At 39.4% G+C, this 23,615-nt stretch overlaps 1 protein-coding gene across 2 annotated transcripts in view; it reads right to left on the reverse strand.

Annotated features, from left to right (window-relative positions):
* LOC100809637 (uncharacterized) overlaps positions 1 to 22,773 on the reverse strand; it is a 45,675-nt gene extending 22,902 nt beyond the window's left edge. Inside the window, exons 1-12 of one of the 2 annotated variants that reach the window (XM_014769639.3) lie at positions 21,897 to 22,773; positions 21,697 to 21,793; positions 21,395 to 21,489; positions 20,756 to 21,273; positions 20,448 to 20,664; positions 20,048 to 20,359; positions 19,035 to 19,182; positions 18,717 to 18,854; positions 18,408 to 18,489; positions 16,559 to 16,833; positions 16,147 to 16,260; positions 1,343 to 1,605 (exon numbers count right to left, since the gene is read on the reverse strand). In XM_014769639.3, the coding sequence (XP_014625125.1) occupies positions 1,343 to 1,605; positions 16,147 to 16,260; positions 16,559 to 16,833; positions 18,408 to 18,489; positions 18,717 to 18,854; positions 19,035 to 19,182; positions 20,048 to 20,359; positions 20,448 to 20,664; positions 20,756 to 21,273; positions 21,395 to 21,489; positions 21,697 to 21,793; positions 21,897 to 22,076 (2,439 nt within the window). In that variant the 5' untranslated portion in view covers positions 22,077 to 22,773. Of the gene's footprint in view, positions 1 to 1,342; positions 1,606 to 16,146; positions 16,261 to 16,558; positions 16,834 to 18,407; positions 18,490 to 18,716; positions 18,855 to 19,034; positions 19,183 to 20,047; positions 20,360 to 20,447; positions 20,665 to 20,755; positions 21,274 to 21,394; positions 21,490 to 21,696; positions 21,794 to 21,896 lie in introns of those variants that run through there. The other variant, XM_014769640.3, reaches the window with a different exon arrangement.
* Positions 22,774 to 23,615: the final 842 nt, after the last annotated feature.

The following is a 23,615-nucleotide window of genomic DNA, read 5'->3' on the forward strand; positions in this document are numbered from 1 at the left end:
TACCGGCAACCCTACAGTTTGGATCGCCAATCTACATGTTCCCAAAACCACTTTCCCATTCGGCGTTCCACACGCTCTTTCTTTGACAAGCCAAACAGCACCCACGCATCATTGTTCTCTGACGCGTGACAATGCCTTTGCCGGTGTGCTTCCAGCTCCGGCGATGTGTCTTCCTCGCACACCTACCCCTGCTGTTTGGGGCCATTCTGACCTCGTTTGATGTGGTCTCTCTTTTGTAAGCCGTTCATTTTTCCAGCTTCTTTCTTTTGTTGAAGGACTGTTTGTTTGTCATTTTCCTGCACTCTCATGGCTGCTTCGGGTTCTTGTGAGAATTTTAGCCAATGTTTGCCCCTGACTCCTACTTGATGTTCATTTTCCGGAAAAGAATTTTTGTCGCCTATCCTGCTGCTGTCTCTTTAGTGTGTTTTCTGGCAACTGCCTTCAGCTCGCCACTCATTTTCCGGCAAAAACAAAAAACTTTTTGGTTGCCTCTCTATCGCTGTACTTTTCCAGTGTGTTTATCAGTGACTTTTGTGCTTCATTGGCTGTGTGTTTCTGCCACTAATTCCTCTTTTTCAAGTTTGAATAAGTTTGTGTCTCCACTGCTCGTTTGAAGCTTCCAAATCTTGGTTTTAAGAAGACTGAAACTTGCTTTGAATTTTCTTAGGTTGATAGTATTTCAGCTCTCTTTCTAGCAATATTCCCTGATTTCACCAGGATCCCCAAGTTGTCTTCAAAATATTGGTTTGAAGCTTCCAAATGATGGTTTTAAGAAAGTCAGAAATTGTTGTTCCTAGGCTGATAGATATTCCCACTCTCTCTTTCTAGCAATATTCTCTAACTTCACGAACATCACTACGTTGGCATTCAAATTATTGTCTTTTTTTAGTAGAGCTCAAGTTTTATGTTTCTGTTGGGAATAAATTTTCTTGTAAAAAGCTAAAACTTAGTAAGCTTCAACTTGAGGGGGGGAGTGTTGAGAATCAAAATAGGATCAATTTCATATTTTGTCTTTTATTATCATATCAGAATTATAGGAACAATATCTCCTATAATTAACAATATTAATTGTAACTAATCCATATAAAGGAGCATCCGTTGTGTACTCTAACACACGGTTTTCACACAAATATCCTTAAGTTTTATCATGTTTTACACCCTACCATCAGAAGTATCAATTGCAAGCCATAAAATAATCTTATTACTCTCTTATAGCAAAACAAATATATAACCTTAGACACTAATGATGATTGTCTTTTTCCTAGAACTACTTAATTTTCACTATACAGACAGAGTTAATAAATATTTATAAAAATTCCATAGGACAAAGGCAAAAGCAAACCACAAAAATAAGTTCCAGAGGATGATCCTTCTTGATAGCAAGGAAAAGCATTTTTGCCCATCTATTTGCTTCAGACTCCCATGCACTCAAGTCTTCATCATCATAAGTAAGAGAAACATCAATTGAAAGATTATTGCTGACAAAGTTCTGTGGGAAGTCATAAAGACTCTTCCACCACTTTATCTCATTATTACAGCAATTGGCACACCTATCCTTGTAACCACAACCTGAAAGCCATCTTTGCACAGTCATCCTTAACTGGCCTGGGGGTAAGAGGAAGAGAGTAGTCAAAATTTACTAACTGAAAATCCTACTTCAGATTTTTTGTCTAATTCATTGACAAAAATATGGTTTACATACACAAGCATGAAAAATTCTTGTTTGAGAGCAGTTAAATGTGATGAAAATTAATCTACAGACGTATTTTTAGTAGATATCCTCATATTCCAATCCCACCCAACAATACTGTAACAAGTAATGCTCCTAAGTACAATTGTGGTCAGAAAAATACTCCGCATTCCAGATCCACATCCTTTTAACCCTGACTAATTTTGGCATTAGAATATGAAACAGCCAAACCTGATATATCTGAACTCATCAGTATGAATGATAGACAGCTGGCTGAATCATGAAAATATTCATTTAGTCAGACCAAAGAAAAAGAACATGGGTCATATGTGGTTGTTTGGTTCAGTGTTGTAATGGTGCATGTATTCAACAACTTCTGTACAAAAAGCTAAACTTGTGATTAGAGAGAGACTTAAATGTTTCTATAAATTACTCCACAGAACCATGTTGTTGCAATTTTCAATTCAGCCAGTGGAAATGATTTTCACCCTTTCCCTCCTCAGCTTCTCCCATGTTTTTTTTTTATCAGCAAAAATAATAATATATTGATAGAAGTACCAGAGGTACTAAGTACAGAAAGTTAGGTCCATACTCATGGTTCCAAAATAAAACTAATGAAGTTTGAAAAGGAACCATAGTATGGCTACAAAATAAGGTATCTAATTAGACTTAGACTTAGAGCTTATTAGAGTATTAGTCATGCTATACAAAACTCTATTCTGATATAGGTGATAGACTTAGAGTATTATTCGGTTAGACTTTGATTATGACAGCTGTAACAAACAAAAATGGATCTAGAATTAACTGCTGAGCTAGTAGTCAGTTATATATAAACCCCACACTATCTCTTCTTCAATAATGAAATCATCTCAGATTCTGCGTGCTTTCTCTCTCTGCCTTCATTTCAAACATGGTGTTAGAGTTTCTTGATGATCCTACTGTGGCTCTGTCACAAGAACCAGTCTTAAACCCAGGCCTCAAACTTTTGGCTCAAGCTGAGAGGCTATGTTTTTCAATGATGATCAAGGAGGTCACCAACTCTAGATTAGATCTTTTACTTTTTGAAACAATTAGCAAAATGATGCCTCATAGCATTTTTCTGTAAGGCTCATTATTATAGGACTTAACCAGCTGTTTTACGAGTTATGTTTGATCTTCTTTTCTTGGGATTTTTTTGTGAAGATTCATTATGAAATGATCCCTCGTTCCCTCTTAGTATTCTTTTTGTGAAGGTTATTGCCATATGAAAATTGTAAAGCTTAACAACTTTACTTTCAGAAGGTGAATATATAATTCTTAATTTAATTCTCAATGAGTACACACACACACATATATGTGGTGTCCCGGTGTTCTATATTTTAGAATTATTCGTGTACGGTGTCGGCACTTCATAGGTTGCAATCTATAGATGGTCCAATACCTTATTAGGATAGAAACATGATAGCATAGAATTAAAAAAATGCACAAATCATTTTTTTTATCAGCAAAATTAATTGTATTATAAATGAAATAGAGTACCAGAGTTACTAATTTACAATTCCACAAGTAGTCAATGAAGAGCTACTTATGTGGTGTACATCGATTGTTGTTCTATTTGTACTACCCTCTACAAAAACAAAAAACCCTGTCTGATATTGCTTGACCTCTGATTAAAATGGGTTGTGAAATCCTTCTCGAAATGTCTAAGTCAAGTCCAAATTAAGAAAATAGCATCTTCGAACAGTCGGTTAGCATCAAATTCTGCATTTGAAAACAAAATTCTGTTTCGGAGCTTCCAAATAGACCATGTTACCGCCAGCCACCAGTACCTCCACCTCTTGGCCCTTATTCCTTCAATCTGGATAGAAATACGCTGGAGAAAATGCTGTTTAGGGCTGAATGGGAAGACACCTTTAATATTCATCCATGACATCAATTCCCACCAGATTGGTTGGATTTTGATGCAATGGATAAATAAGTGAGATGCATTCTCCTCAACACTTCTACAAAAAGGACATAACATATCCTGGATCTGCATTTGTCTCCTGTGAAGATTCTTCTTTGTCAGCAATTTGTCCCTAAATAGTCTCCATGCAAATACCGCAATTTTGCTAGGGATCTTTGTCTTCCATAATTCCTCACACCATTCCTCCTGCTGGCCTCCTGCAATGTCCTCATATATCAGATTATAAGCACTGCGTGTAGAGTAATTGCCTGACGGATCACCTGACCACTCCCAAACATCAGTTCCATGTTGCTGTATACCCTTCCCTCCTACCTCCCTTAGGAAATTGACAGTTGAATCAATTTCATTATCGAACAACAGTCTTCTTCATAAGAAATTCCACTCCCACCCCATATCCTTGTGAGATCCCATCTGTCTGATAGTGTGATTCTGTTGTGATGATATCAGATACAGTCTAGGATATCTTTCTGCTAGTGTGTCCTCTTGGTGAAACCACTTGTCTTCCCAAAACTTGATCTTATCCCCACCTCCAACCTTCCATCTCATGTTATTTTGAATGATCACTCCTTGGTGTGAGTGATTAAAAGCTTGTTTTAGATCCCTCCACCATACAGATTGGTGTCCTGCCCTCCCTGGTTCATCAAGATTCCTCCATCCATCATATTTGGATTCCAATACTCTAGTCCATAACTCCCCTTTTTCTTGCATTAGGTGCCACTTCCATTTACCAAGCAGTGCAAGGTTAAATGTCTCAATATCCTTAATGCCCAAACCTCCCTTCTCTTTTGATAAGCATACTGACTCCCATTTAATCCAGGCAATCTTGTTATGGTCTGGTCCACCTCCCTATAAGAATCTATGCTACAACCTCAGTAACTTGTCCACCACTGATTTTGGAACCCCCCCCCCCCCCATGATGTGTCTTTGTTTCCACTTTGCCAATTTTCTCTAACATATGTAGATAATGGTATCCCACATCTATCGTCGCCTCGGATTGGCCCCTATAGGTATGCCAAGATACACAAAAGGAAGAGTCAACAAACTACAATTCAGGTACTTAGCCGCTTCTTGCTTCCACTGGTCAGATACCCCAAATGCTCCGAAAAAAACTCTTTGCAAAATTGATTTTTAGGCCTGACACTAGCTTAAAAGCCCTTAGGATAGCCTTTAAAGCTCTAACCTAATCCATGCTTGCCTCTCCAAAAAAGATAGTGTCATCCGCATACTGTAATAAGCTGATGCTGACATTATTGGACCCCACTGAGAATCCTTTGTACAAATTTTCTGCCATTGCTCTCCTCATCAACCCAGTTAAAGCTTCCGCTATAACATTGAATAGGAAAGGTGTTAGCGGATCCCGTTGCCTTAGTCCCCTTTGAGGAAGGAACTCAGCCGTAGGATTCCCATTCACCAAAACTGAAATTGAGGCAGATTTAATGCATCCCTCAATCCAATTAACCCACTAGGGGCTAAATCCCATCCTTCTCAACATGTGCAACAAGAATTCCCATGATACCGAATCGTATGCCTTCTCATAATCTACTTTGAATATAAGGCATGGTTTGTGGCTTCTTCTGGCTTCTTCAATTACCTCATTGGTAATAAGTGCACTTAGCAATAAGTGTCTACCTTCAATGAAAGCAAATTGTGTTTCATCTATGATAGTTGGCATGACCATCTTCATTCTTTTGACAAGCAGTTTCGCCACTATCTTATACATGCACCCTATTAATGAAATGGGTCTACACTCATTTAGATGTTGTGGTTCAGATACCTTAGGGATTAATGATATAAAGGAAGCATTGCACCCTCAAGGGAAGTCACCATTAACATGAAATTCATGTATGAATCGAAGGATATCAGGCTTTAGTGTATTCCAAAACTGCTTAATGAACTTAAAGTTCATGCCATCAGGACCCGGGCGTTTGTCACTACCACACTCCCAAACCGCATTATGTACTTCCACCTCTTGGATAGGTGCCACAAGCAAGTTATTCTGATGTTGATCGGTGGTTTTAAAACTGATACCATCAATCTCGGGTCTCTGATCATCTGGTTCTTGAAATCTTTGGGAGAAAAAGTATCTAACTTCTTCCTTCACCTTATGTGGGTCATTAGTCCATATGCCATCAATGAATACCCCCTTAATAGAGTTTCTATTTCGATTAGCATTCATCATTAGGTGAAAATAGCGTGTATTGCAATCTCCCTCCTTTATCCATCTTGACCTAGATTTCTGTCTTAGCAAGGATTTATGGGCTTGGGCAGCTGCCCATAGTGATTCCTATAATTGCTTTCTTTCCATCATTTCTTGATCAGTTAGCTGTCTTCGTGTTGTGTCTTCCTCCAGTTTATTTAATTCAGCTTCTAGGTTTTTGACCTTTTTGAGGATGTCTCCAAACTGTTCCTGATTCCATATCTTTAGCCTTTGCGTTAACCTCTTAATTTTTTCTTTTAGTACATATGCTCCCTACCCTGATTGCTAAAAAGAATTCCAACACTAAAGAACAGTTGCCTTGAATGATTTGTCTATTAACAATTTAGGATCCAAAAAGGTTTAGGACCCCAGTCTACAGTCTTAGCTCTAAGCAGAATAGGACAATGATCTGAAAAATTCCTTGGTAGAGTAAGCTGCAAGCTTCCAAGGCCATCTATCCAGCCACTCAGGAGATACTAAGAACCTGTCCAATCTACTTCTTGATGCTCCATTTGGTTTGAACCAAGTGAACTGTCAGCCCAAACAAGGTATCTCCAAGACCTCCAAATCATCTATCCAATCATTGAATTCTTTAATGTTGTTGTCCCTTGATATCCTTTCACAGGTTCCAAATCTCTCTGTTGGATCCCTGATGCTATTAAAATCACCTAGAACACACCATAGCCCCCCTTGGGATGAATCTTTCGACTGCCTCACTTTATCCCATAGAATTCTCTTGTTGTGGATGTCACATGGTGAATATATGGTGACAATACTTATTTGTTGTGCCTCTCTGATCCATTCCCCTTCCAGAAAGATGAAACCATTACCGATTACCTTGTTCTGTAATCTAAATTCTGTTTCACTCCACATACATAGAATGCCTCCTACTGAGTTGTTAGCAGGTTGCATCTCCCAGGTAACATCAGCATTCCCCCATAGTGCCTGACACAATGACTTATCAATGGCTTCTTTCTTAGTCTCTTGAATACAAATCATATCAACGTTCTCCTTCTTAATCAATATCCTAATTACTGCCCACTTTACGCCCTAGCCCTCTGACATTGTATGAAACTATATTCATGGATTATTTGTCATGGCTCCCAACCTCTCAGCTTCTGTTCTGTCTCTGTCCTCCATACACCTGATTCTTGCTATGACTCTACTCTGCTGGTCCCCTCCTGTGTTCCCCAATGTCACCCCCAGTTGTTTGATCATTGTCCACATGTTGGCTGCCTCTTGAGAATTGCTATATCTGTGTTTAACTCCATATCCATGTCATTACTATTGGCGGTTATCTCACTGGTATGGACCTTGCCTCTGCTATTTGCATGTGTCTCACTGTCTTGGACTTGGTTAGCAATCGGCTGTATTGCACCCAAACATTGTTTCCTTTGGGACCAACTCCCACGAGAATATACTTGTCACTTACTGTCCTCTTCATTATTTTTTAGTGGAGTGAGGCCCAAATTGGATAAGGGGTCATTTCTTGAGTAAGGTGATAGGCCCAAATTAGGCCCAGTTTGCATTACCATATCAGCCTCTTGTTCCCTGTTTTTCGCTATTTCAATTGCCACGTCAACACCTTCATGTTCCTGATAAGCGTCCACCGCCCTTGATGGGATTTTATCTCCTGCAAAGTCATGTGATGGCGGAAAAGGCTCCTTCTGGACTCCGCTGGACTCTCCTTTATCTCTCTTACTATTATCGTGAAACTCACGATCCTGTGGCTCCTGGTTGGTTAAGCGCCGTCCCATACAAAGGTCATTTGCAACGCTTACCTCGAAGCTCGAGTTTACCATTGCCTTACCTTTACAACCGGTCAATACCTGAGGGTCGTTGGTCTTATCCCACGGATAATCGTACCCGCGCCGACCACTATGTAATCCAATCGACCAGGATTTTCCATCGCCGGCGGTTGGCATAGAAGGTTTGTGGGGTGATTTGGGGTGATGGTCTGTCGCGGTGGCGTGTTTATGATCGTGGTCAACAACCGTTAGTCTTGTCATAGCTGGAGGTAAATCACCAAGGAGGCTTTCGTCGGAATCGATCTCCTCCGACGAGCCTCTGTAGCTGCAACCCTGTTGTGATTCTCGCAAAAAGCCGCTCCGCACTCCTCGACTACATGCACCTTGAAGGTTTCGCCAATGATATGAATGTCAACGGTGTGCTTGATCAGTGGCGTCCATGGGGTCTTGATGAGCACTCTTGCTCTATCCAACCTTCATTTGATTTCAACGTCGTCGTTGACATTCACCACTTCTCCCATAACCGCGACAATCTACCTAATATGTTTCTTATCCCAAGTTTGAAGTGGGATACCCCAGCATTGAACCCAAATCATCCTATTCCCCGTGCGTATACTTGGATTCCATCTCTCCATCGAGTAGAAGAGAGATGCATTTCCATATGTTCCGCCATTCATAACTCGTTCTGCTCCAATCTCGCTTAATCCATGTAAGAGAACTAGGTCATCCCCTAGGTATTTAGGGGTTATATCCATTCCCAGCTCCCACTGCAGATCGTCCTCCACCCTGTCAAACATGGCTGGGTTCTTCAATCGCTCGACCCACGCATCCTCTAGCCATTTGATGTCTTCTGCATGTATGTCCAGGTGAACTGAGGAAGTGGGATTTTCAGACCCATGGAAGTGTCGAGTTTGGTCCTTTCTTTGTCGTTGAGTGATGTTTTTTCCTCTCACATCATCCGCATAGGATAGCAATTTTGTCTAATGGTCTTGTGTGACTCGGTGAGTTCGTGTCTGTATTCCTTCTCCCTTGCTCTGTGATTGTCTCCCTGTAGCTTCCTGTGTTCGTCTCTCTCGTTTGTACTTAGGAATGGTCACATATAGCTTCATTCCACCGATGACAATCCTGTCTAACTGCCTTGCCAAATGCCTGATATCTCGTACCCCTTTAAATCAAACAAAGCCATACCTCCTTCCATTGTAATTTCTTCGACTGGGTATGAAGATTTCTCTTACATCAACCCATCTTTTGAAATGCTGCCATAGCTCCCTCTCCGTGATGTCGTCCACGAACCTTGTAAAGTAGAATGATGAGATGTCTTTGTGATCCCTCCAATTTGTTGCAGCAGCATAATGCTGGACTCTTCCTTTGTTCTCGGCATGATCCCATCGGGATTCCTTTTCGAAGCCTGCCCTGTTTCTCTCAACTTTCTCACCTCTACGCCTAACTCTCACCCACCCAGTGTTTCTCTCTCTACTCATTTCTCTCTATCGTGTTTCAATATGGTTCCTTTGGCAATCAATACAGACGACAAGGTGAACTGAAATCAGTCACAAATTGCACTTTAATGGCATCAGAATTATGTGAATCATGATTCTGTGCTGAATCATGTGATTGTAGACTTTCATTTCAGATCACGAGCAGCAATGGTTCACAACACATGCAACCTCGTTCTAGTTATCTAGTAAACATCTTTTTAGGGTTCTTTTCAATTCTTTTATAAGATTGGAGCAGAAGTGAAGAACTCTTCCCCTCCAATTTTTTTTTTTTTTTTTTTTTGCTCAGCAAAATTAAATATATTATAGATGAGTACCAGAGGTACTAAAATATACAGATTTAGAGCCATATTACAAGTAGTTTTGGACATACAATGATACAGTAGCTGAAATATCCCAAAAACTACTCAAATAAGACTTGGAGCTATACTCTAAACCTATGATGCTGTCCTAAGAAAAGCATCTTTGAGACTTGAAGACCATTGATTGAAATGTAGAGAGAAATCTTTTTCAAAACATCTGAGCCATGTCCATAAAATAAACACTGCATCATCCATTAATTTATGAGCGTCAAAATTAGCATTGGAGAAAATGATGCTGTTCCTATGCTTCCAAATCGAGTAAGTGAGAGCGAACCACCACCACTGCCATCTTTTTCCCTGCAACCCTACGGAAGCTCCTAAGATATGCTGACTAAAATGCTGGTCCGGCTGATAAGGGAAAACACCCATCATATTTACCCAAGACTGTGATTCCCACCATAGAGGACTAACTTTACTGCAGTGAAAAAATAAGTGACTTGCAGTCTCTTCCACAGATCTGCATAAGGGGCACAAGTACTCTTGTAACTCAACCCGCTTCTTTCTCAAATTGGCTTTAGTTGGCAGTTTGTCTTGAATCAACCTCCACGCGAAGATAGCCACTTTCAATGGGACCCTAAGCTTCCATAATTCCTTGAACTTTCCATCCTGCTCTTCTCCCGCTGTGACATGATGTAATGCCTTATATGCACTCTTAGTCGAATACCAGCCACTAGGCTCTGCTGCCCATTTCCATTGGTCACTTAATTCCGGCCTGATTGTGAACCCTTCCAGCTGTTGGAGAAAAGCTACCGCCATATCTATCTCGCTATCAAACAAATGTCTCCTCCACTTAAGACTCCATTCCCACCCACCTTTCGCAGCACCTATTTGATGGATGAAATGATGTTTTTGAGCTGATATGGTATACAATCTAGGATATTTATCAGCCAAGCAGTTGTCTCCGCCTATCCACCTATCCTCCCAAAACTTAAACTTGTCCCCACATCCGACCCTCCACAATATCAACCTATTCAGCTGTTGACCTTGATTCATGCTTTGATTTACTATCTTTAGATCCCTCCACCATGATGATTCAGTACTAGCCCTCGAAGCTCCGTCAAGACTCCTCCATCCTCCATACTTCGATTCAAGGACTCTAGCCCAAGTCTCCTCCTGATTCTGAAACATCTCCCATTTCCATTTTCCTAATAATGATGTGTTGAACGAGATGATATCCTTGACTCCCAACCCACCTTGTTCCTTTGGCAAACACACCTTTTCCCACTTGATCCAAGGGATCTTATTTTGATCAGCTGCACCACCCCATAAGAAGTTCCTTTGTAATCTGGTTATCTTGCTAATCACCTGCCTAGGGACCCTGAAAAAAGATAGAAAATAAATTGGAATAGATGTTAGCACTGAATTTATGAGAATCACTCTCCCCCCAAAAGACAAGTGTCTCTGTTTCCATCCTGCCAGTTTTCTCTCACACTTATTGATTAAAGGTTCCCACATCTGACATCTTCTAGGATTAGCACCAATAGGTATGCCAAGATATGTGAAAGGAAAAGACATCAATCCACAGTTGAGATAACTGGATGCACCATAAGTCCACTGCTCAGGCACCCCAAAGGCCCCACAACTACTCTTGGCGAAATTTATCTTTAACCCCGATGACATCTCAAAAGCACGAAGTATTGCTTTGATTGTTCTTACGTTCGCTAATGTTGCCTCTCCCAAAAATATAGTGTCATCTGCATACTGAAGCAGGCTAATCTCCACCTTCTTTAAGCCCACTAAAAATCCCTTATAGAATCCTCCCTCAATTGCTTTGGTCATTAGACCGCTCAAACCTTCTGCCACAATATTAAACAAAAGGGGTGATAATGGATCCCCCTGTCTAAGACCTTTCTGTGGATAGAACTCCTTCGTAGGGCTTCCATTTACCAAGACTGAGATGGAAGCTGATTTTAAACATCCCTGTATCCACTGGATCCACTTCGGTCCAAAACCCAATCTCCTCATCATGTATATCAAAAAATCCCAAGACACTGAGTCATACGCCTTCTCATAGTCCACCTTGAAAACCATGCATGGTTTTTGACATCTTTTGGCCTCTTCAACTACCTCATTTGCAATCACCACACTATGAAGCATGTGCCTACCTTGTATAAATGCTGACTGACGATCACTAATTATGAGGGGCATAACTCTCTTCAGTCTATTAGCCAACACTTTAGCGAGGATTTTATAAGTACATCCAATGAGTGAAATAGGTCTGTATTCATTCAACCCTTGAGGGTCCGCCACCTTCGGGATTAAAGCTATGAATGATGCGTTCAAGCCCCTCGGGAAGACTCCGTTGACATAGAACTCGTCAAAGAATCTAAGAAAATCTGGTTTGATGACCTCCCAAAATTGCTTGATGAATTTGAAATTGAACCCGTCTGGGCCCGGACTTTTATCACTTCCACAACTCCAAACAGCCCTCCTTATCTCCTCTTCCTGAAAGTGCTCGACTAACATGGCATTCTGATGGGAATCAATGGTATTGAAGCTGATCCCATTCAGAGTTGGCCTATCAAAATCTGTTTCATGGAACCTCTGTGAAAAAAATCTCCTAACTTCCTCTTTGACTTCAGCCGGCTCCTCCTTCCACAGCCCATCAACCATGAGTCCATTTAGGCTATTGGATCGCCTCCTGGAATTTATCAGCAAATGAAAATACCTCGAATTACAATCACCCTCCTTAATCCACCTGGATCTTGCCTTCTGACGTAACAGCGACTCATGAGTTTGGGCTGCCTCCCAAACCTTCTGCTGCAACTTCTTTTTGAGTATCCTCTCATTATCATCCAGTGGTCTGTCTGTTGATTCCTCTTCTAGTTTGTTCAACTCTTCCTCTATCCTCTTGAAACGGCTTAAAGTGTCTCCAAAGTGATCTTTATTCCACACCTTTATCTTCTGTTTGAGGGCCTTGATTTTGTTTTTTAAAACATGAACCCCCCATCCACTCTGAGTATTGGATGACCAGGTTTCGGACACCAGCTTCTTAAAAGATACATCAGATAATCAACAATCCAATAATCTGAAAGGTTTTGGGCCCCAATCAATGGTTTTAGATCTAAGCAATATGGGACAATGGTCCGAAAAATTCCTGGCTAGCGGTGTTTGGACCGATCCGGGCCATTTGGAAAGCCACTCTGAGGAAACGAAGGCTCTATCCAACTTGCTTTTAGCTGTACCGTTCGGTCTAAACCATGTAAATCTCTTTCCCACCCAAGGCGCTTCTTCTAATTCCAACTCCTCAATCCAGCTATTAAAATCCCGTATGCTTCCATCCACCATCCCCCTCTGCGAAGACCCCACTCTTTCTCCACTTCTCCTAATGTTGTTAAAATCCCCTATAATACACCAATAACCATTTGGATTCTGGATTTTCAGCTGAGTGACTTTATCCCATAACACCCTTTTGTCCTGCAGGTTACATGGAGAGTATATATTTACAACATGCACTGCTATGGATTCTTGACCCCACTTTCCTGACAGTAGTATGAAGCCCGATCCAGCTGATTTGCTCTCTACCTTCAGAGACTTTTGATTCCAAATACAGAGAATACCACCAGCTGTATTTACGGCTGGAACCTCCTCCCAGCAGAAATCAGAATTCCCCCATAGAGCCCTGCACATACTCTTATTGACCGATTCCTTCTTTGTTTCTTGTAAGCATAACAGGTCAATATGATACTCTTTGACCATGCGTCTAATTGCTGGCCATTTAACCCCCCTCCCCAACCCCCTTACATTATAAGAGATGATATTCATGAGTCCCTTCCCCTTCCTCCCAAGCTATCTGCCTCTTTTCCATCTCTATCTTCCATTTCTGTCAACTGTTGAACATAATCTCTTTGAGTTTTTCCTGTTGTCAGTCCCAACTCCTTGATCATTGTCCATAGACTTTCTTCGTGCGAGTCAAAAGTTTCCTCCTGAAGCTGATTTTCCTGCCTATTGTGAGTTGATGATGTTTCTGTTTGTATTTGGGGGTTGGCTGATCCACGTCCCTCGTTGTCTCGCTGGAATGGTCCATTTTGAACATGCTCTGGGCTTGAAAGCACCTGGTTCGAAACAACCTCACCTATTTGGGCTTTAACTCTCTTCATTTTCCCTTTACGGGAGTACGTTAACAAAGGGGTTGGGAGAGGTGTTGTTTTTAAAACTGGGCCATTTTTGGGAGAAGGACATAATTTAGGGGGGGTGTTAATAGCTTGGCCCAAATCCAGCAGCCCCATCATCTCCTTGTCACGTGACTTGGGTGAGGGGGATTCAAAATTATGTTTGTCTTCCTCGTACACCATGCCTCCAACGTATCTTGTCTGCCTCCTCATACTATTTTCATACAAATTGCCCAAACCGTCAGAGCCGACATCCCCCCCGAGGTTATCTTCTTTACCTAAATCGGTCTTCCCTTCTTCCTGCGACACTGGTAGCTCACGGTCCCTGGTCTGCACGCATTTATCACCTGTCAGTGCTTTATCCGCTTGCTTCACGACCCATCGGACAATAGCTTTGTCCTTTGGGTCATGTCCGCTCTTCGTCCCGATCGCGTTTCCGTTTTGGTCCGCACCGGCCGCGACTGTCGCCGGTCCTTCTGACCGAGAGACCTGCCTGAGTCGCCCTTCTTCCACACCACGCGGCGACCTCTCCTCATCACCACCCCTATCCTCTGTGTCATCCACCGTCTCCGACTGGGCTGAAGCTCCCCTTTGGGTTTTCCATGGCACGATTTCACTTATCCCTCTGCGGTTATCTTCCTCGCCCCCCACCACTCCCTCCGTCGCCATATCCTCCATGGCTTCTGCCTCCATGGTCCCTCCCTTCGCTACTGTTCGTATTTCCTCCGCCACGCTCTCTGTTCGCGCTTTGTACCGCCACCCCTGCAGCTCACTACCAGACCACGCGTCATCGTTACAATCGTCAGAAAGGATTTCCTCTGATGAGCTGAAATCACGTTCCCTTCTTGGCTGCCACCTAGCTCCAAACAACCCAATCTCCTCCGCTATGTGCACCGGAAAAATCTCCCCCTGTATATGAATATTTACCGTGTGCTGAATCAGCGGTTTCCATGGCGTCTTGACCAGTATCCTCGCGACGTCGTACCTCCTTTGATCTTCTAAGCTCTCCTCAGCCTCCACCATCTCACCTATTCCCGCGACTATCTGCTTGATACAGTTCATGTCCCATGCAACCAAAGGTATTCCCCAACATTGGATCCAAGTTAGTCTAAAACCAGGGCGTAGACTTGGATTCCACTTCTCTATGGAGTAGAACAGGTCTCCCCATCCTTCATCTTCTTCATTCATCATTTTCTCTGCGTTCTCTTCTGTGAGCCCCAGTAGCAAAACCATGTCATCACCGATGTACTTTGGTGATATGTTTTGTCCGCTATCCCACCATATGGCTTCTTCTATGCTATCAAAGCTAGCCAAGTTTTTCAGTCTACCCACCCAGGCCTCCTTGAGCCATTGTTTACCCGTCATCGGAATGTCCAGGTTCACTTCCGATGTGGCATTGGAACTTATGTATTGGAGTTTGGCTGTTGTTCTCCTCTGTGCTGGTTTCGGGATATTCGTGTTGACCACCTCCGCAAACGACCGTCCTTGGATTCCCATATTCGCTTCTGGTAACCTGCTCAGGTACACTTCTGTTCTTCCCTTTTGTGTTTGTCCTGTCTCTGCTGTCCCCCTCTCGACTGTTTGTGGTTCTCCCTTCTTTGGTCTCCCATATTTAGGGATGTTAACATTCATCTTCATTCCTCCGAAGAACCTATTGTCCAAATGCTGCTGAAGTTGATGCACATCTCTCACCCCCTTATACCTCACAAAACCATATCTCCTTCCTTGGTTGTTTCTTTTCCTGGGTATGAAAACCTCTCTCACGTCTCCTTGCTGTTTAAAGTGGAACCACAAATCCTTTGCTGTTGCGTCTTCCGGGAACCTCGTAAAGTAAAAAGATATAACGTCCTTATGGTCTCTCCAGTTCGCTCGCGTGTAGGATTGATGCTGTCCTGTGGCTAACCCTTCAATGGTCAGATGGGAACCCTCTGACTCTCGGAATCTGACTCTAGCTCTCCTCTCTTTCCTAGTCCTAACTCTCTCCCACCCACTGTTTCTCTCTCTACTCTCTCTCTCTCTCTCCATCTCTCTCACCATTGTGTAAGAGAATTCTACTCTTCCCCTCCAATGATTCAAAGCCAGAATATTAAAGAACAAAGCCTCTTCACGTTTGTATGTCTTCCCCTCATATCCATATGTTGCTCACGGTGCTTTGTGTCTCCTCCCAAAGAGCTGAGCAGATTGTTGGGTATGTTTATATTCAGTTTGTTTGTTATACAATGAGTCATTTGACTTGAAAATCCTAAAATCTATATGTTTTAAATGTTTCTTTACATGAAAACAAATTTTATATTTTTAATTATTGATCATGTAGCTTACAATTTGTGATAAAAACTCAGTTCGTGCTTCAAGAAAATAGGTCTTCTTATTCATGATTCAAATCTCAATTTGATAACCGTGATGGATAGTATTTGATATGTCTCATCCAGCTTCTTCGGATCAGTAGATCAGAAGAATGTGATGAATTTGTCAGCTAGCAAACAACTAAAGGGATTTGGAGTGTTTGGCATTTCTTTTCTGCTTTTAAAATAGTGTAGACACACATGTTCCTGACTATAAAGAGTAGAAAGCAATGGACATTATATATTTCACTTACCACCATAATCCGTAAATTCCTTTGGCAATGCGGAAATGAAAAGCAAAAGAATTTCAAGCGGAATATCAAATGGGCACACCACATAAACAGCAGCCTCCAGAATTTTGCCACAAACTGTAAACATCATCATCACATAAGTTGACTTATACTATGCATTCTAAATTTATGAATATCAAATGAATATCATAAGAGATTAATGCTTACGCACTGACAGCGTAAAACAGTTTTACGCTGTCATCAAATCACAAATCACTGTTTCAATTACTTTAAGATAATTATTTTAAAAGTCAACAAACTTACCATACATGGTGAGTTGTGATTGGATGACTGTGTAAAACTTTTTACACTGCCAGTTTATACCCCTTTTTCTCATATTATAAATGACATAATTCAAGCAGAGTAAATTAGAAACCTTGAAGACGGTAACTGGGATTGAAATGTTGTTTGCTGCTCTCAACAACATATCTAAAGATATCCAGTAATTCCTTTTTATCAGTTTGATTTTCCATTTCAGAAACAAATTCCACAGGAAAAGTTCCATTAAATGATTCTGTCCTGACACGATTAAGTATTCCAATGCCAGAAGCAGCTGAAGCAATGCATTCAGCAAGGCCCATAAGTCCAGCTCGTCCAAAAGATTGATGTTTAGCAGTAGATGCTAAATTGTACAAAAATGCAATGCATTTCCTGTAATTAACTTTTAGACAATAAGAAAAGTAAAGCCAAAAAATATTGCATCACGTATTTACATTAACAAAGTGATAAGGACAAGCATAAAAGGCATTAAGAATAGCATTACCACTAAACTATAGACAGACAAGCAACCATGCATGCATATCATCATTTTTCTATAAAAGAAGAATTTGAGAAGATAAGGAGAAAAGAAAGAAAAAGAGAATTAAGGTCCCCCTAAAGCATAAATAATGTAAAAACTAGTCAAAAAACAAGGACAGAGCAGAGAGTAAAAACCTTGGTTTAAAATCTCTAACTTCTAGATTAGGGATTTTGCAGACATACACTATCTCTGAATGAGGCTACTTGTTAATTCTTCCAAAGAAGCCTAATCTCTCATTCATACCCAAAAATAAAATCTCTTAAGTGTCTACTTTGCGTCTAGAACAAGCATGGGATTGGAGCTTGGAATCTGCACTGGACCTATTACTTCTAATTTTTATATTTGGAAAGGCTTTTGAGAATTATTAGAATCACGACTCCTCCATCTCTATGTTGATAAAAAAAAAAGTATACGTTTGATTTTTCTTTAGTTTTAATTGTTCCATTTTTTTCTATAATTATTATAATTACATTCCTACTTGTTTAAATACATAAAATGAGCGCTGAATTATCTGTATTTGTTACTATTTGTTAAATTATTATTATTATAATTAAAATTTCAACATTCATAATATTCTAATTTTTCCTACCATTAATCATATTGTTTGATAATTATTTTTTCCTATCCATTCTTTTGTTCCATATTGTTCAATTTGAATAGTTCCTATTTGTTCTTATCTCATAACAAGTCCCATTCTATCGGATAAATATTCCTTTTAAGACAATTGGAAGTAAATTATACTTTCAAAATCTTTGCACAACACAAACCTAGAATTTGTAATGCTAAGCTAATTCCAATTCTAAAAAAGTATAATTGAAATAAACATTTAAAATCATAATTTTGATTCCTTCATCCAAACAAAAGTTATAAAACCCTAATAATGTTTTCATATTTTATTTAGAAAAAAAAAAAAAAAAAAAAAAAAAATATATATATATATATATATATATATATATATATATATTATCAGCTTAATACACTCTATCCAGTCTCTTTGCAAGTATGATGAAGCAACCCCCTAAAATACCCATGAACTGTGCATGTATTATGTAATGTAAGGAGCTCTGACCAAAAACTATTACTTTACACTCAAGCCAAATTCGCCAGAATTCAGCAGCATTTTCACTCATAAAACCTTGAAATAGAAAGATTAATCCACTATGTTTGGCAAGAAGTATGCTGTTTATCATAATATCATAGAGATTATGTCAATAAGATTGCAAAAGCATAGGGTACAGCTTATTTTGAATTTGTGCAAGACTTTGGAAATCTAAAATCCAGTTAAAAAAATTGCATAGACAAATATAGACCTAGATTAAAAGAAATACAGCCAAATCCTCCTATTTTTTAAAACAATTCTTTCCTATGAATTCTTTTAGACATAGACACACAAACCAGTCTCTACTTGCACAATTTCTAAGCATACCTTGGAGCTATAAAACTAACATAATAATGTAGAAACTGGGCTGCACCTTCAATCACCCTTGACATATAAACTCCTTTTACACCTGAAATGTAAGGTCAATCAGGGCAGTACTAAGTAGAATATAATATTTGGATAAGATGATGGAGACTCACTTTATCATGCAACAAATGGAACATCTGATTTGAAGAAAGTAATAATTTAAGCAGCATTAAATCATTGCATAAGTAGCTCAAAAAGAAAATTAACGTAGATTCAAATATGGATAAAAAGAAACCATTTGAAAAGGGCCCAAAGGAGTGAAGCACCAACCAAACTCTTTGTGGTGTATTGGGTCATTTAGCCCTTGCATAAATGGACCAAGAACAAAAGTTTCAGGCACTGATTTTATGTAGTTCCCATAATTCTCCCAATTGATGTCAAGAAAAGACTGCATGATCAGGCACCTCACTGCATTTAATAGATAAACCACATAAAAGAAAAAATGGTAAGCAAGGATGGAGGACTAATTTAATACAGGAAAAACTATAGAATTTAGCAAACTAAAAGTATTTGTATCCTGACTTTAAAGTTTTACTAACAAAAATATAAGATGATTCAACACTAGTACATAATGGTGAACACACTAACCCTGAGGATTGTCATGATGAAGGCCCCGTTCCCATAAAATAGATAACCAGTCAAAAGTCTCACCATACATTTCAAATTGATTTTGAACTTTACTGATACTGCTTCCAACATTGAGATATGACCCTGAGAACTGAAGCAACAAAGAGACCTGTATGAAACAATTAATTTAGCACGTCAAATCCATTGATTGCGAGCAGCACAAAAGTCAGAAACCAAAATACCAAGTCCTAGAGAAATAACTTATAACAGTGAAATATATAGACATTAAGAGAATCTGACAGGGGGTCAAAACTATGTGCAAGAAAGTATACATTTAAAAGCAAACCAAATATATATATATACATATATATGCACTAGGATTATTTGATCCAGAGAATTTAAAAAATAATGTCCTCACAGCTTCATATTCCAAAATATATTAAGATCTTTGCAACTCTTACAAGGGTTTCTGGACCTCAACAACCATATGAAAAGGAACTGTTAAAAAATTAATGTACAGACAAACAAATAGCTTGTATATGGTATATCCACATCAAAAAAAGAAACCTGGCCTTTGCATTATCACCTCATTTTTTAGTAAATTAAAAGAAATTTTCTTTCAAAGTATGACACAAAAATAGCAGACAACATATCTAGGACGGATTTATCACAACTTCCTACCTCTTCATTCTTATAACTCATTTCCTACTGTCCAAATTATTTCCAAATATCATTACAATTGAATCTTAAAATATCTTCTACTATCTTGTTGGGTGATATCTTAGGATTGGTTTCCATATTTGACCATACTTTATGATTCATTTCAATATTTAATTAGGATTAGAAGTTATGTGTTCGTATAAACAGAAGTTAGTGAATTGCATTTTGTAAGCTGTAACACATCATTACCCACCAGATATCAATATTATATTCTATAATGTGGAGTTTGTTCTCTCAGTTCTCCCTCATCTACCCTTAATCTCTATAATTTCAACAAAGAATAAGAAAAAAAATGTGAACACGTGATTATACACCTGATGATTCCAGGCTGCTTCAACTAAATGGGTACCATATTCTTCAAGCATCTCATATAAAAGCACAAACGCACCCCAATACTGCTGGCTGTTAATAACCAGTTCATCTATCATCGGAAGGTTCCCAACACCAAGTGATTTGGCTTCCTTGTAAGCCCATTTTTCCCTCTTTGTCACGCCATGAGGTACTGAACACTTTTCATTCGTATTCCCTTTTGAAATGCTAGAGATGGAATTGGTGCCTCCTTGTATATTTAGAACCATCTTCAATATATGTAAACTCTGCTTCCTCACCAAACTCTCCTTGTCAACCTGACCAGATTCAGTTTGGTTCTTAAGTAAGCAAAGCAATAACAAATTAAATAAACTGACAGACAATCACTAAACAGAGCTTGAGTACCAGCGCTATCTTTATTTCATCCCAGAACTCTTTTTCTGCTCTTATGTCAAATTCTTCAGTTTTAATGATTGTATCAATATCAGCATCTTCACATTCTTCTGAGGACCAGGAAAAGGCGAAATACAGAGATAGTATAGTATATGCTGCCCTTCTCTCTAAAGGTCCAATTGAAAACAGTGTTCTGCAGCAGTTCCAGAGTTTGATAAAGAAATACTCCCTGAAAACCAATAATATACAAGATACATTCATAAACAGTTGATAGAATGCATATAAATGAGATAAACATCAATCAATGCATCTGAATCTACCGAGAAAACCCATGTTTCTGCCCACGAATTGAGATTTCGAATGAGCCATTGGCAGGTAATGCTTTGAGAATGATAGGAAGAAGAAGGCCAACTGCGCAAGACCTGTGCTCTGGACTATGTAAAAGCATCCGCTCAATCATATTACTTAATTCCCAAATCAAAATGTTAACAAATTTATCCACAATGCACCCTTTTCTTTCTGCTGATTTAGGTAGTGTATCTGTTTGCATATACTGAAGGGCAGCTTCCAGAATTACAGACAGAAGATTACATGAAGTTAGCAATTTGAAACTATTTGACAGAGACAGCAATAGCTCCTTGTCCATTAGTGGATCAATCATGACGTCATACGAGTCTTGGTGAGATGAATTACTACTCCATTCATAAAAATCCAAATCATCGTTATGAAGCATACCCATGGAAAGACCAACTGATCTTAAGAAAATTGGCACCGAAGTTGCTTCAAGAACTTCCCAGGCGCAAGTTTCAATCACTACACCCATGAACAATTCTGTGATCTATCATCAAAATTATGCACATCCAACGACAACAGAGACAAAATAGAGAAAAAAAATTAGTTAAAAGCTCTCCAATAAATACCAATAAAACACAATAGCTTGGCTACTTCTGTACTAATACCTGATTAAGCAAGTCATGCTGCAATGGCTGTAGCACCTTAACTAAAGGAAGAAAACACCTCCACACAAACGACCTTACAGCGTCACAATCAGCCCCTGTAAAGAAATAAATTAGACAGAAGAACTCCTAGAAGAATATGAGGGGTAATGTAAGAGCTGCAAATGCTCCATTTCAGCGTTGCATCCTAGTTTCTACTTAAAATCCACTTCCAGATGAAAAACAGAGCAAAAGCCATACACAACTTAAAAAAAAAATGAATGAATGTTCAAGGTAAAAAAAACGCAGTAAAGAGAATAACTCACCCATTTTCTTCAGGAGGTGACAAAACGCGCCCACCATTGACACAAGGTGGAGGCGTTTATCAGCATCCAAATCATCATCACCTTCATTGGTAATATCCTATTTACATTCATCAAAGAAAACAAAAGGTAAACACCAAAGAGAGAGAGAGAAAGACAAGAGAGAGGAACAAAGACAAGGGCAGAAGAAGAATTAGGGGTACCTTGAGAAGAATTCGAGGGAAATCGTGGAGGAGTGAAGCGAAGAGCGAGGGCGGAGACAAACCGGTGGAGACCAGAATGCAATCCAGCATTGCAGGAACCGCAGACGGAGGCACTTGATAGAAGCTTGCTGATAGCGAAGCAACCACGGAAGCCATGGAACCTGCTTCTGCTTCGGACATTGTAACACTCTTCTCGAATGGAATTCGCAGTAGTAAAACCCTAGTTATCGGCTGCTAAACCCTAAACCCTCAGCCACGTGTCATGGTTCGCCAACGTAACGTCCATCTGTCAATCTTCGGTAACAACACATATTTTTCGAGACGACGTCGGATCAATTTTATTATTAAGTGATTTTTGGTGGACCACTTTTACCGTCATTGGATTAATCTGATCTCACGATCATAACATACATCCTCTCGCACAGGATTACAACATCCTCCACAGCACCGCGCACCTTCTCCGACGAAGCTCACTGCCAATACCTCTGGCAACCCCTTCTTTGTCACCGCCAATGAGGCTAATCGACTACGTTGCTTTCTCGGTGTCGACGACGAGGAGATTCGAGAAGGACATTAGCTTTCTCCACATCGTCATCGTGTGCGTGAATTGAAATTTGTTGATTAATTTTGCTTTGATTTGCGAAGTGAATGTTATGGACGGAGAAGTGGTATATTCTCCAGTTTCTTTTTCTCCGACATCCCCTCCCTCCTCCATCTCATGATGCCAGACAGCCTCGTTGGTTTGCGGCGGCGGCGGCTGAAGGTGGCGGTTGGAGATTATTGGTGAAATGGTGATGTTGAGGAGGATGGTGGGGTTTGTCGGAGACGAAGGTGTAGATGACAGAGGGAATGATTTGATGTTGTAATCCTGTGTGAGAGGATGTATGTTATGATCATGAGACCAGATTAATCCAATGACAGATAAAAGTAGTCCACCGAAAATCACTTAATAACTTGGTCCACCGTAGATGGGTCATTTTTTATTACTAAAGGTAACAACTCCTACGACGCTACTCATCTCCTTTATTACGATGATCGATCATTTTGGTTCACTTTTAATTTTTTTATTACCAAAGTAGGTATTTTTATAAAACATAGTATTGGTATGATATCTTTTTATCAAAGATCCGATCAAACTTTTAAGAGTTAATTAACTTTTGTTTAATGTCTCTTTAGGATGATTATATTTTACAATTGTTTTAGTATTAGACATTAAGTTTAAAAGGTTTACTTAAAATCAAACATAAAGTATGGATAATGAAATTAGAAAGAGAAATATCTTGTTTTTACTTCTGGTGAGAAAAAAAAAGAACTTACCTTGAAATGTGAATTAAAAAATATAATATTTTTTTATAAAAACTTTTATTAGGTTTTTTCTTATAGATAATAATAAGAAATATGCTCAGTTGAGGAAAGATAAATCTCAATGATGATATGATGTATGAGAAGAATAATAGAGATAAAATAAAGAAAATGAAAGTTTAAAAAGAATAATAATTGTGTGTATTAAGTACAAGAGAAATAACTTATTTATAGATATAGGAAGTAACAGGATAGTTACAAAAAATAAACACAGAGTCGTCTCCAATATTTCTTGGGCCAAAGCAAGAACTTAAAAAAGATCCTTAAACAACGGAAACGTATTTCATAAATAATTCATCGACAAAAAATTGTATGAATTTATAAATTCAATCATAAAATAAATAATACACAAAATTG

Source organism: Glycine max, chromosome 17 (genome assembly GCF_000004515.6).
Source record: "Glycine max cultivar Williams 82 chromosome 17, Glycine_max_v4.0, whole genome shotgun sequence".
NCBI lineage: Eukaryota > Viridiplantae > Streptophyta > Magnoliopsida > Fabales > Fabaceae > Glycine > Glycine max.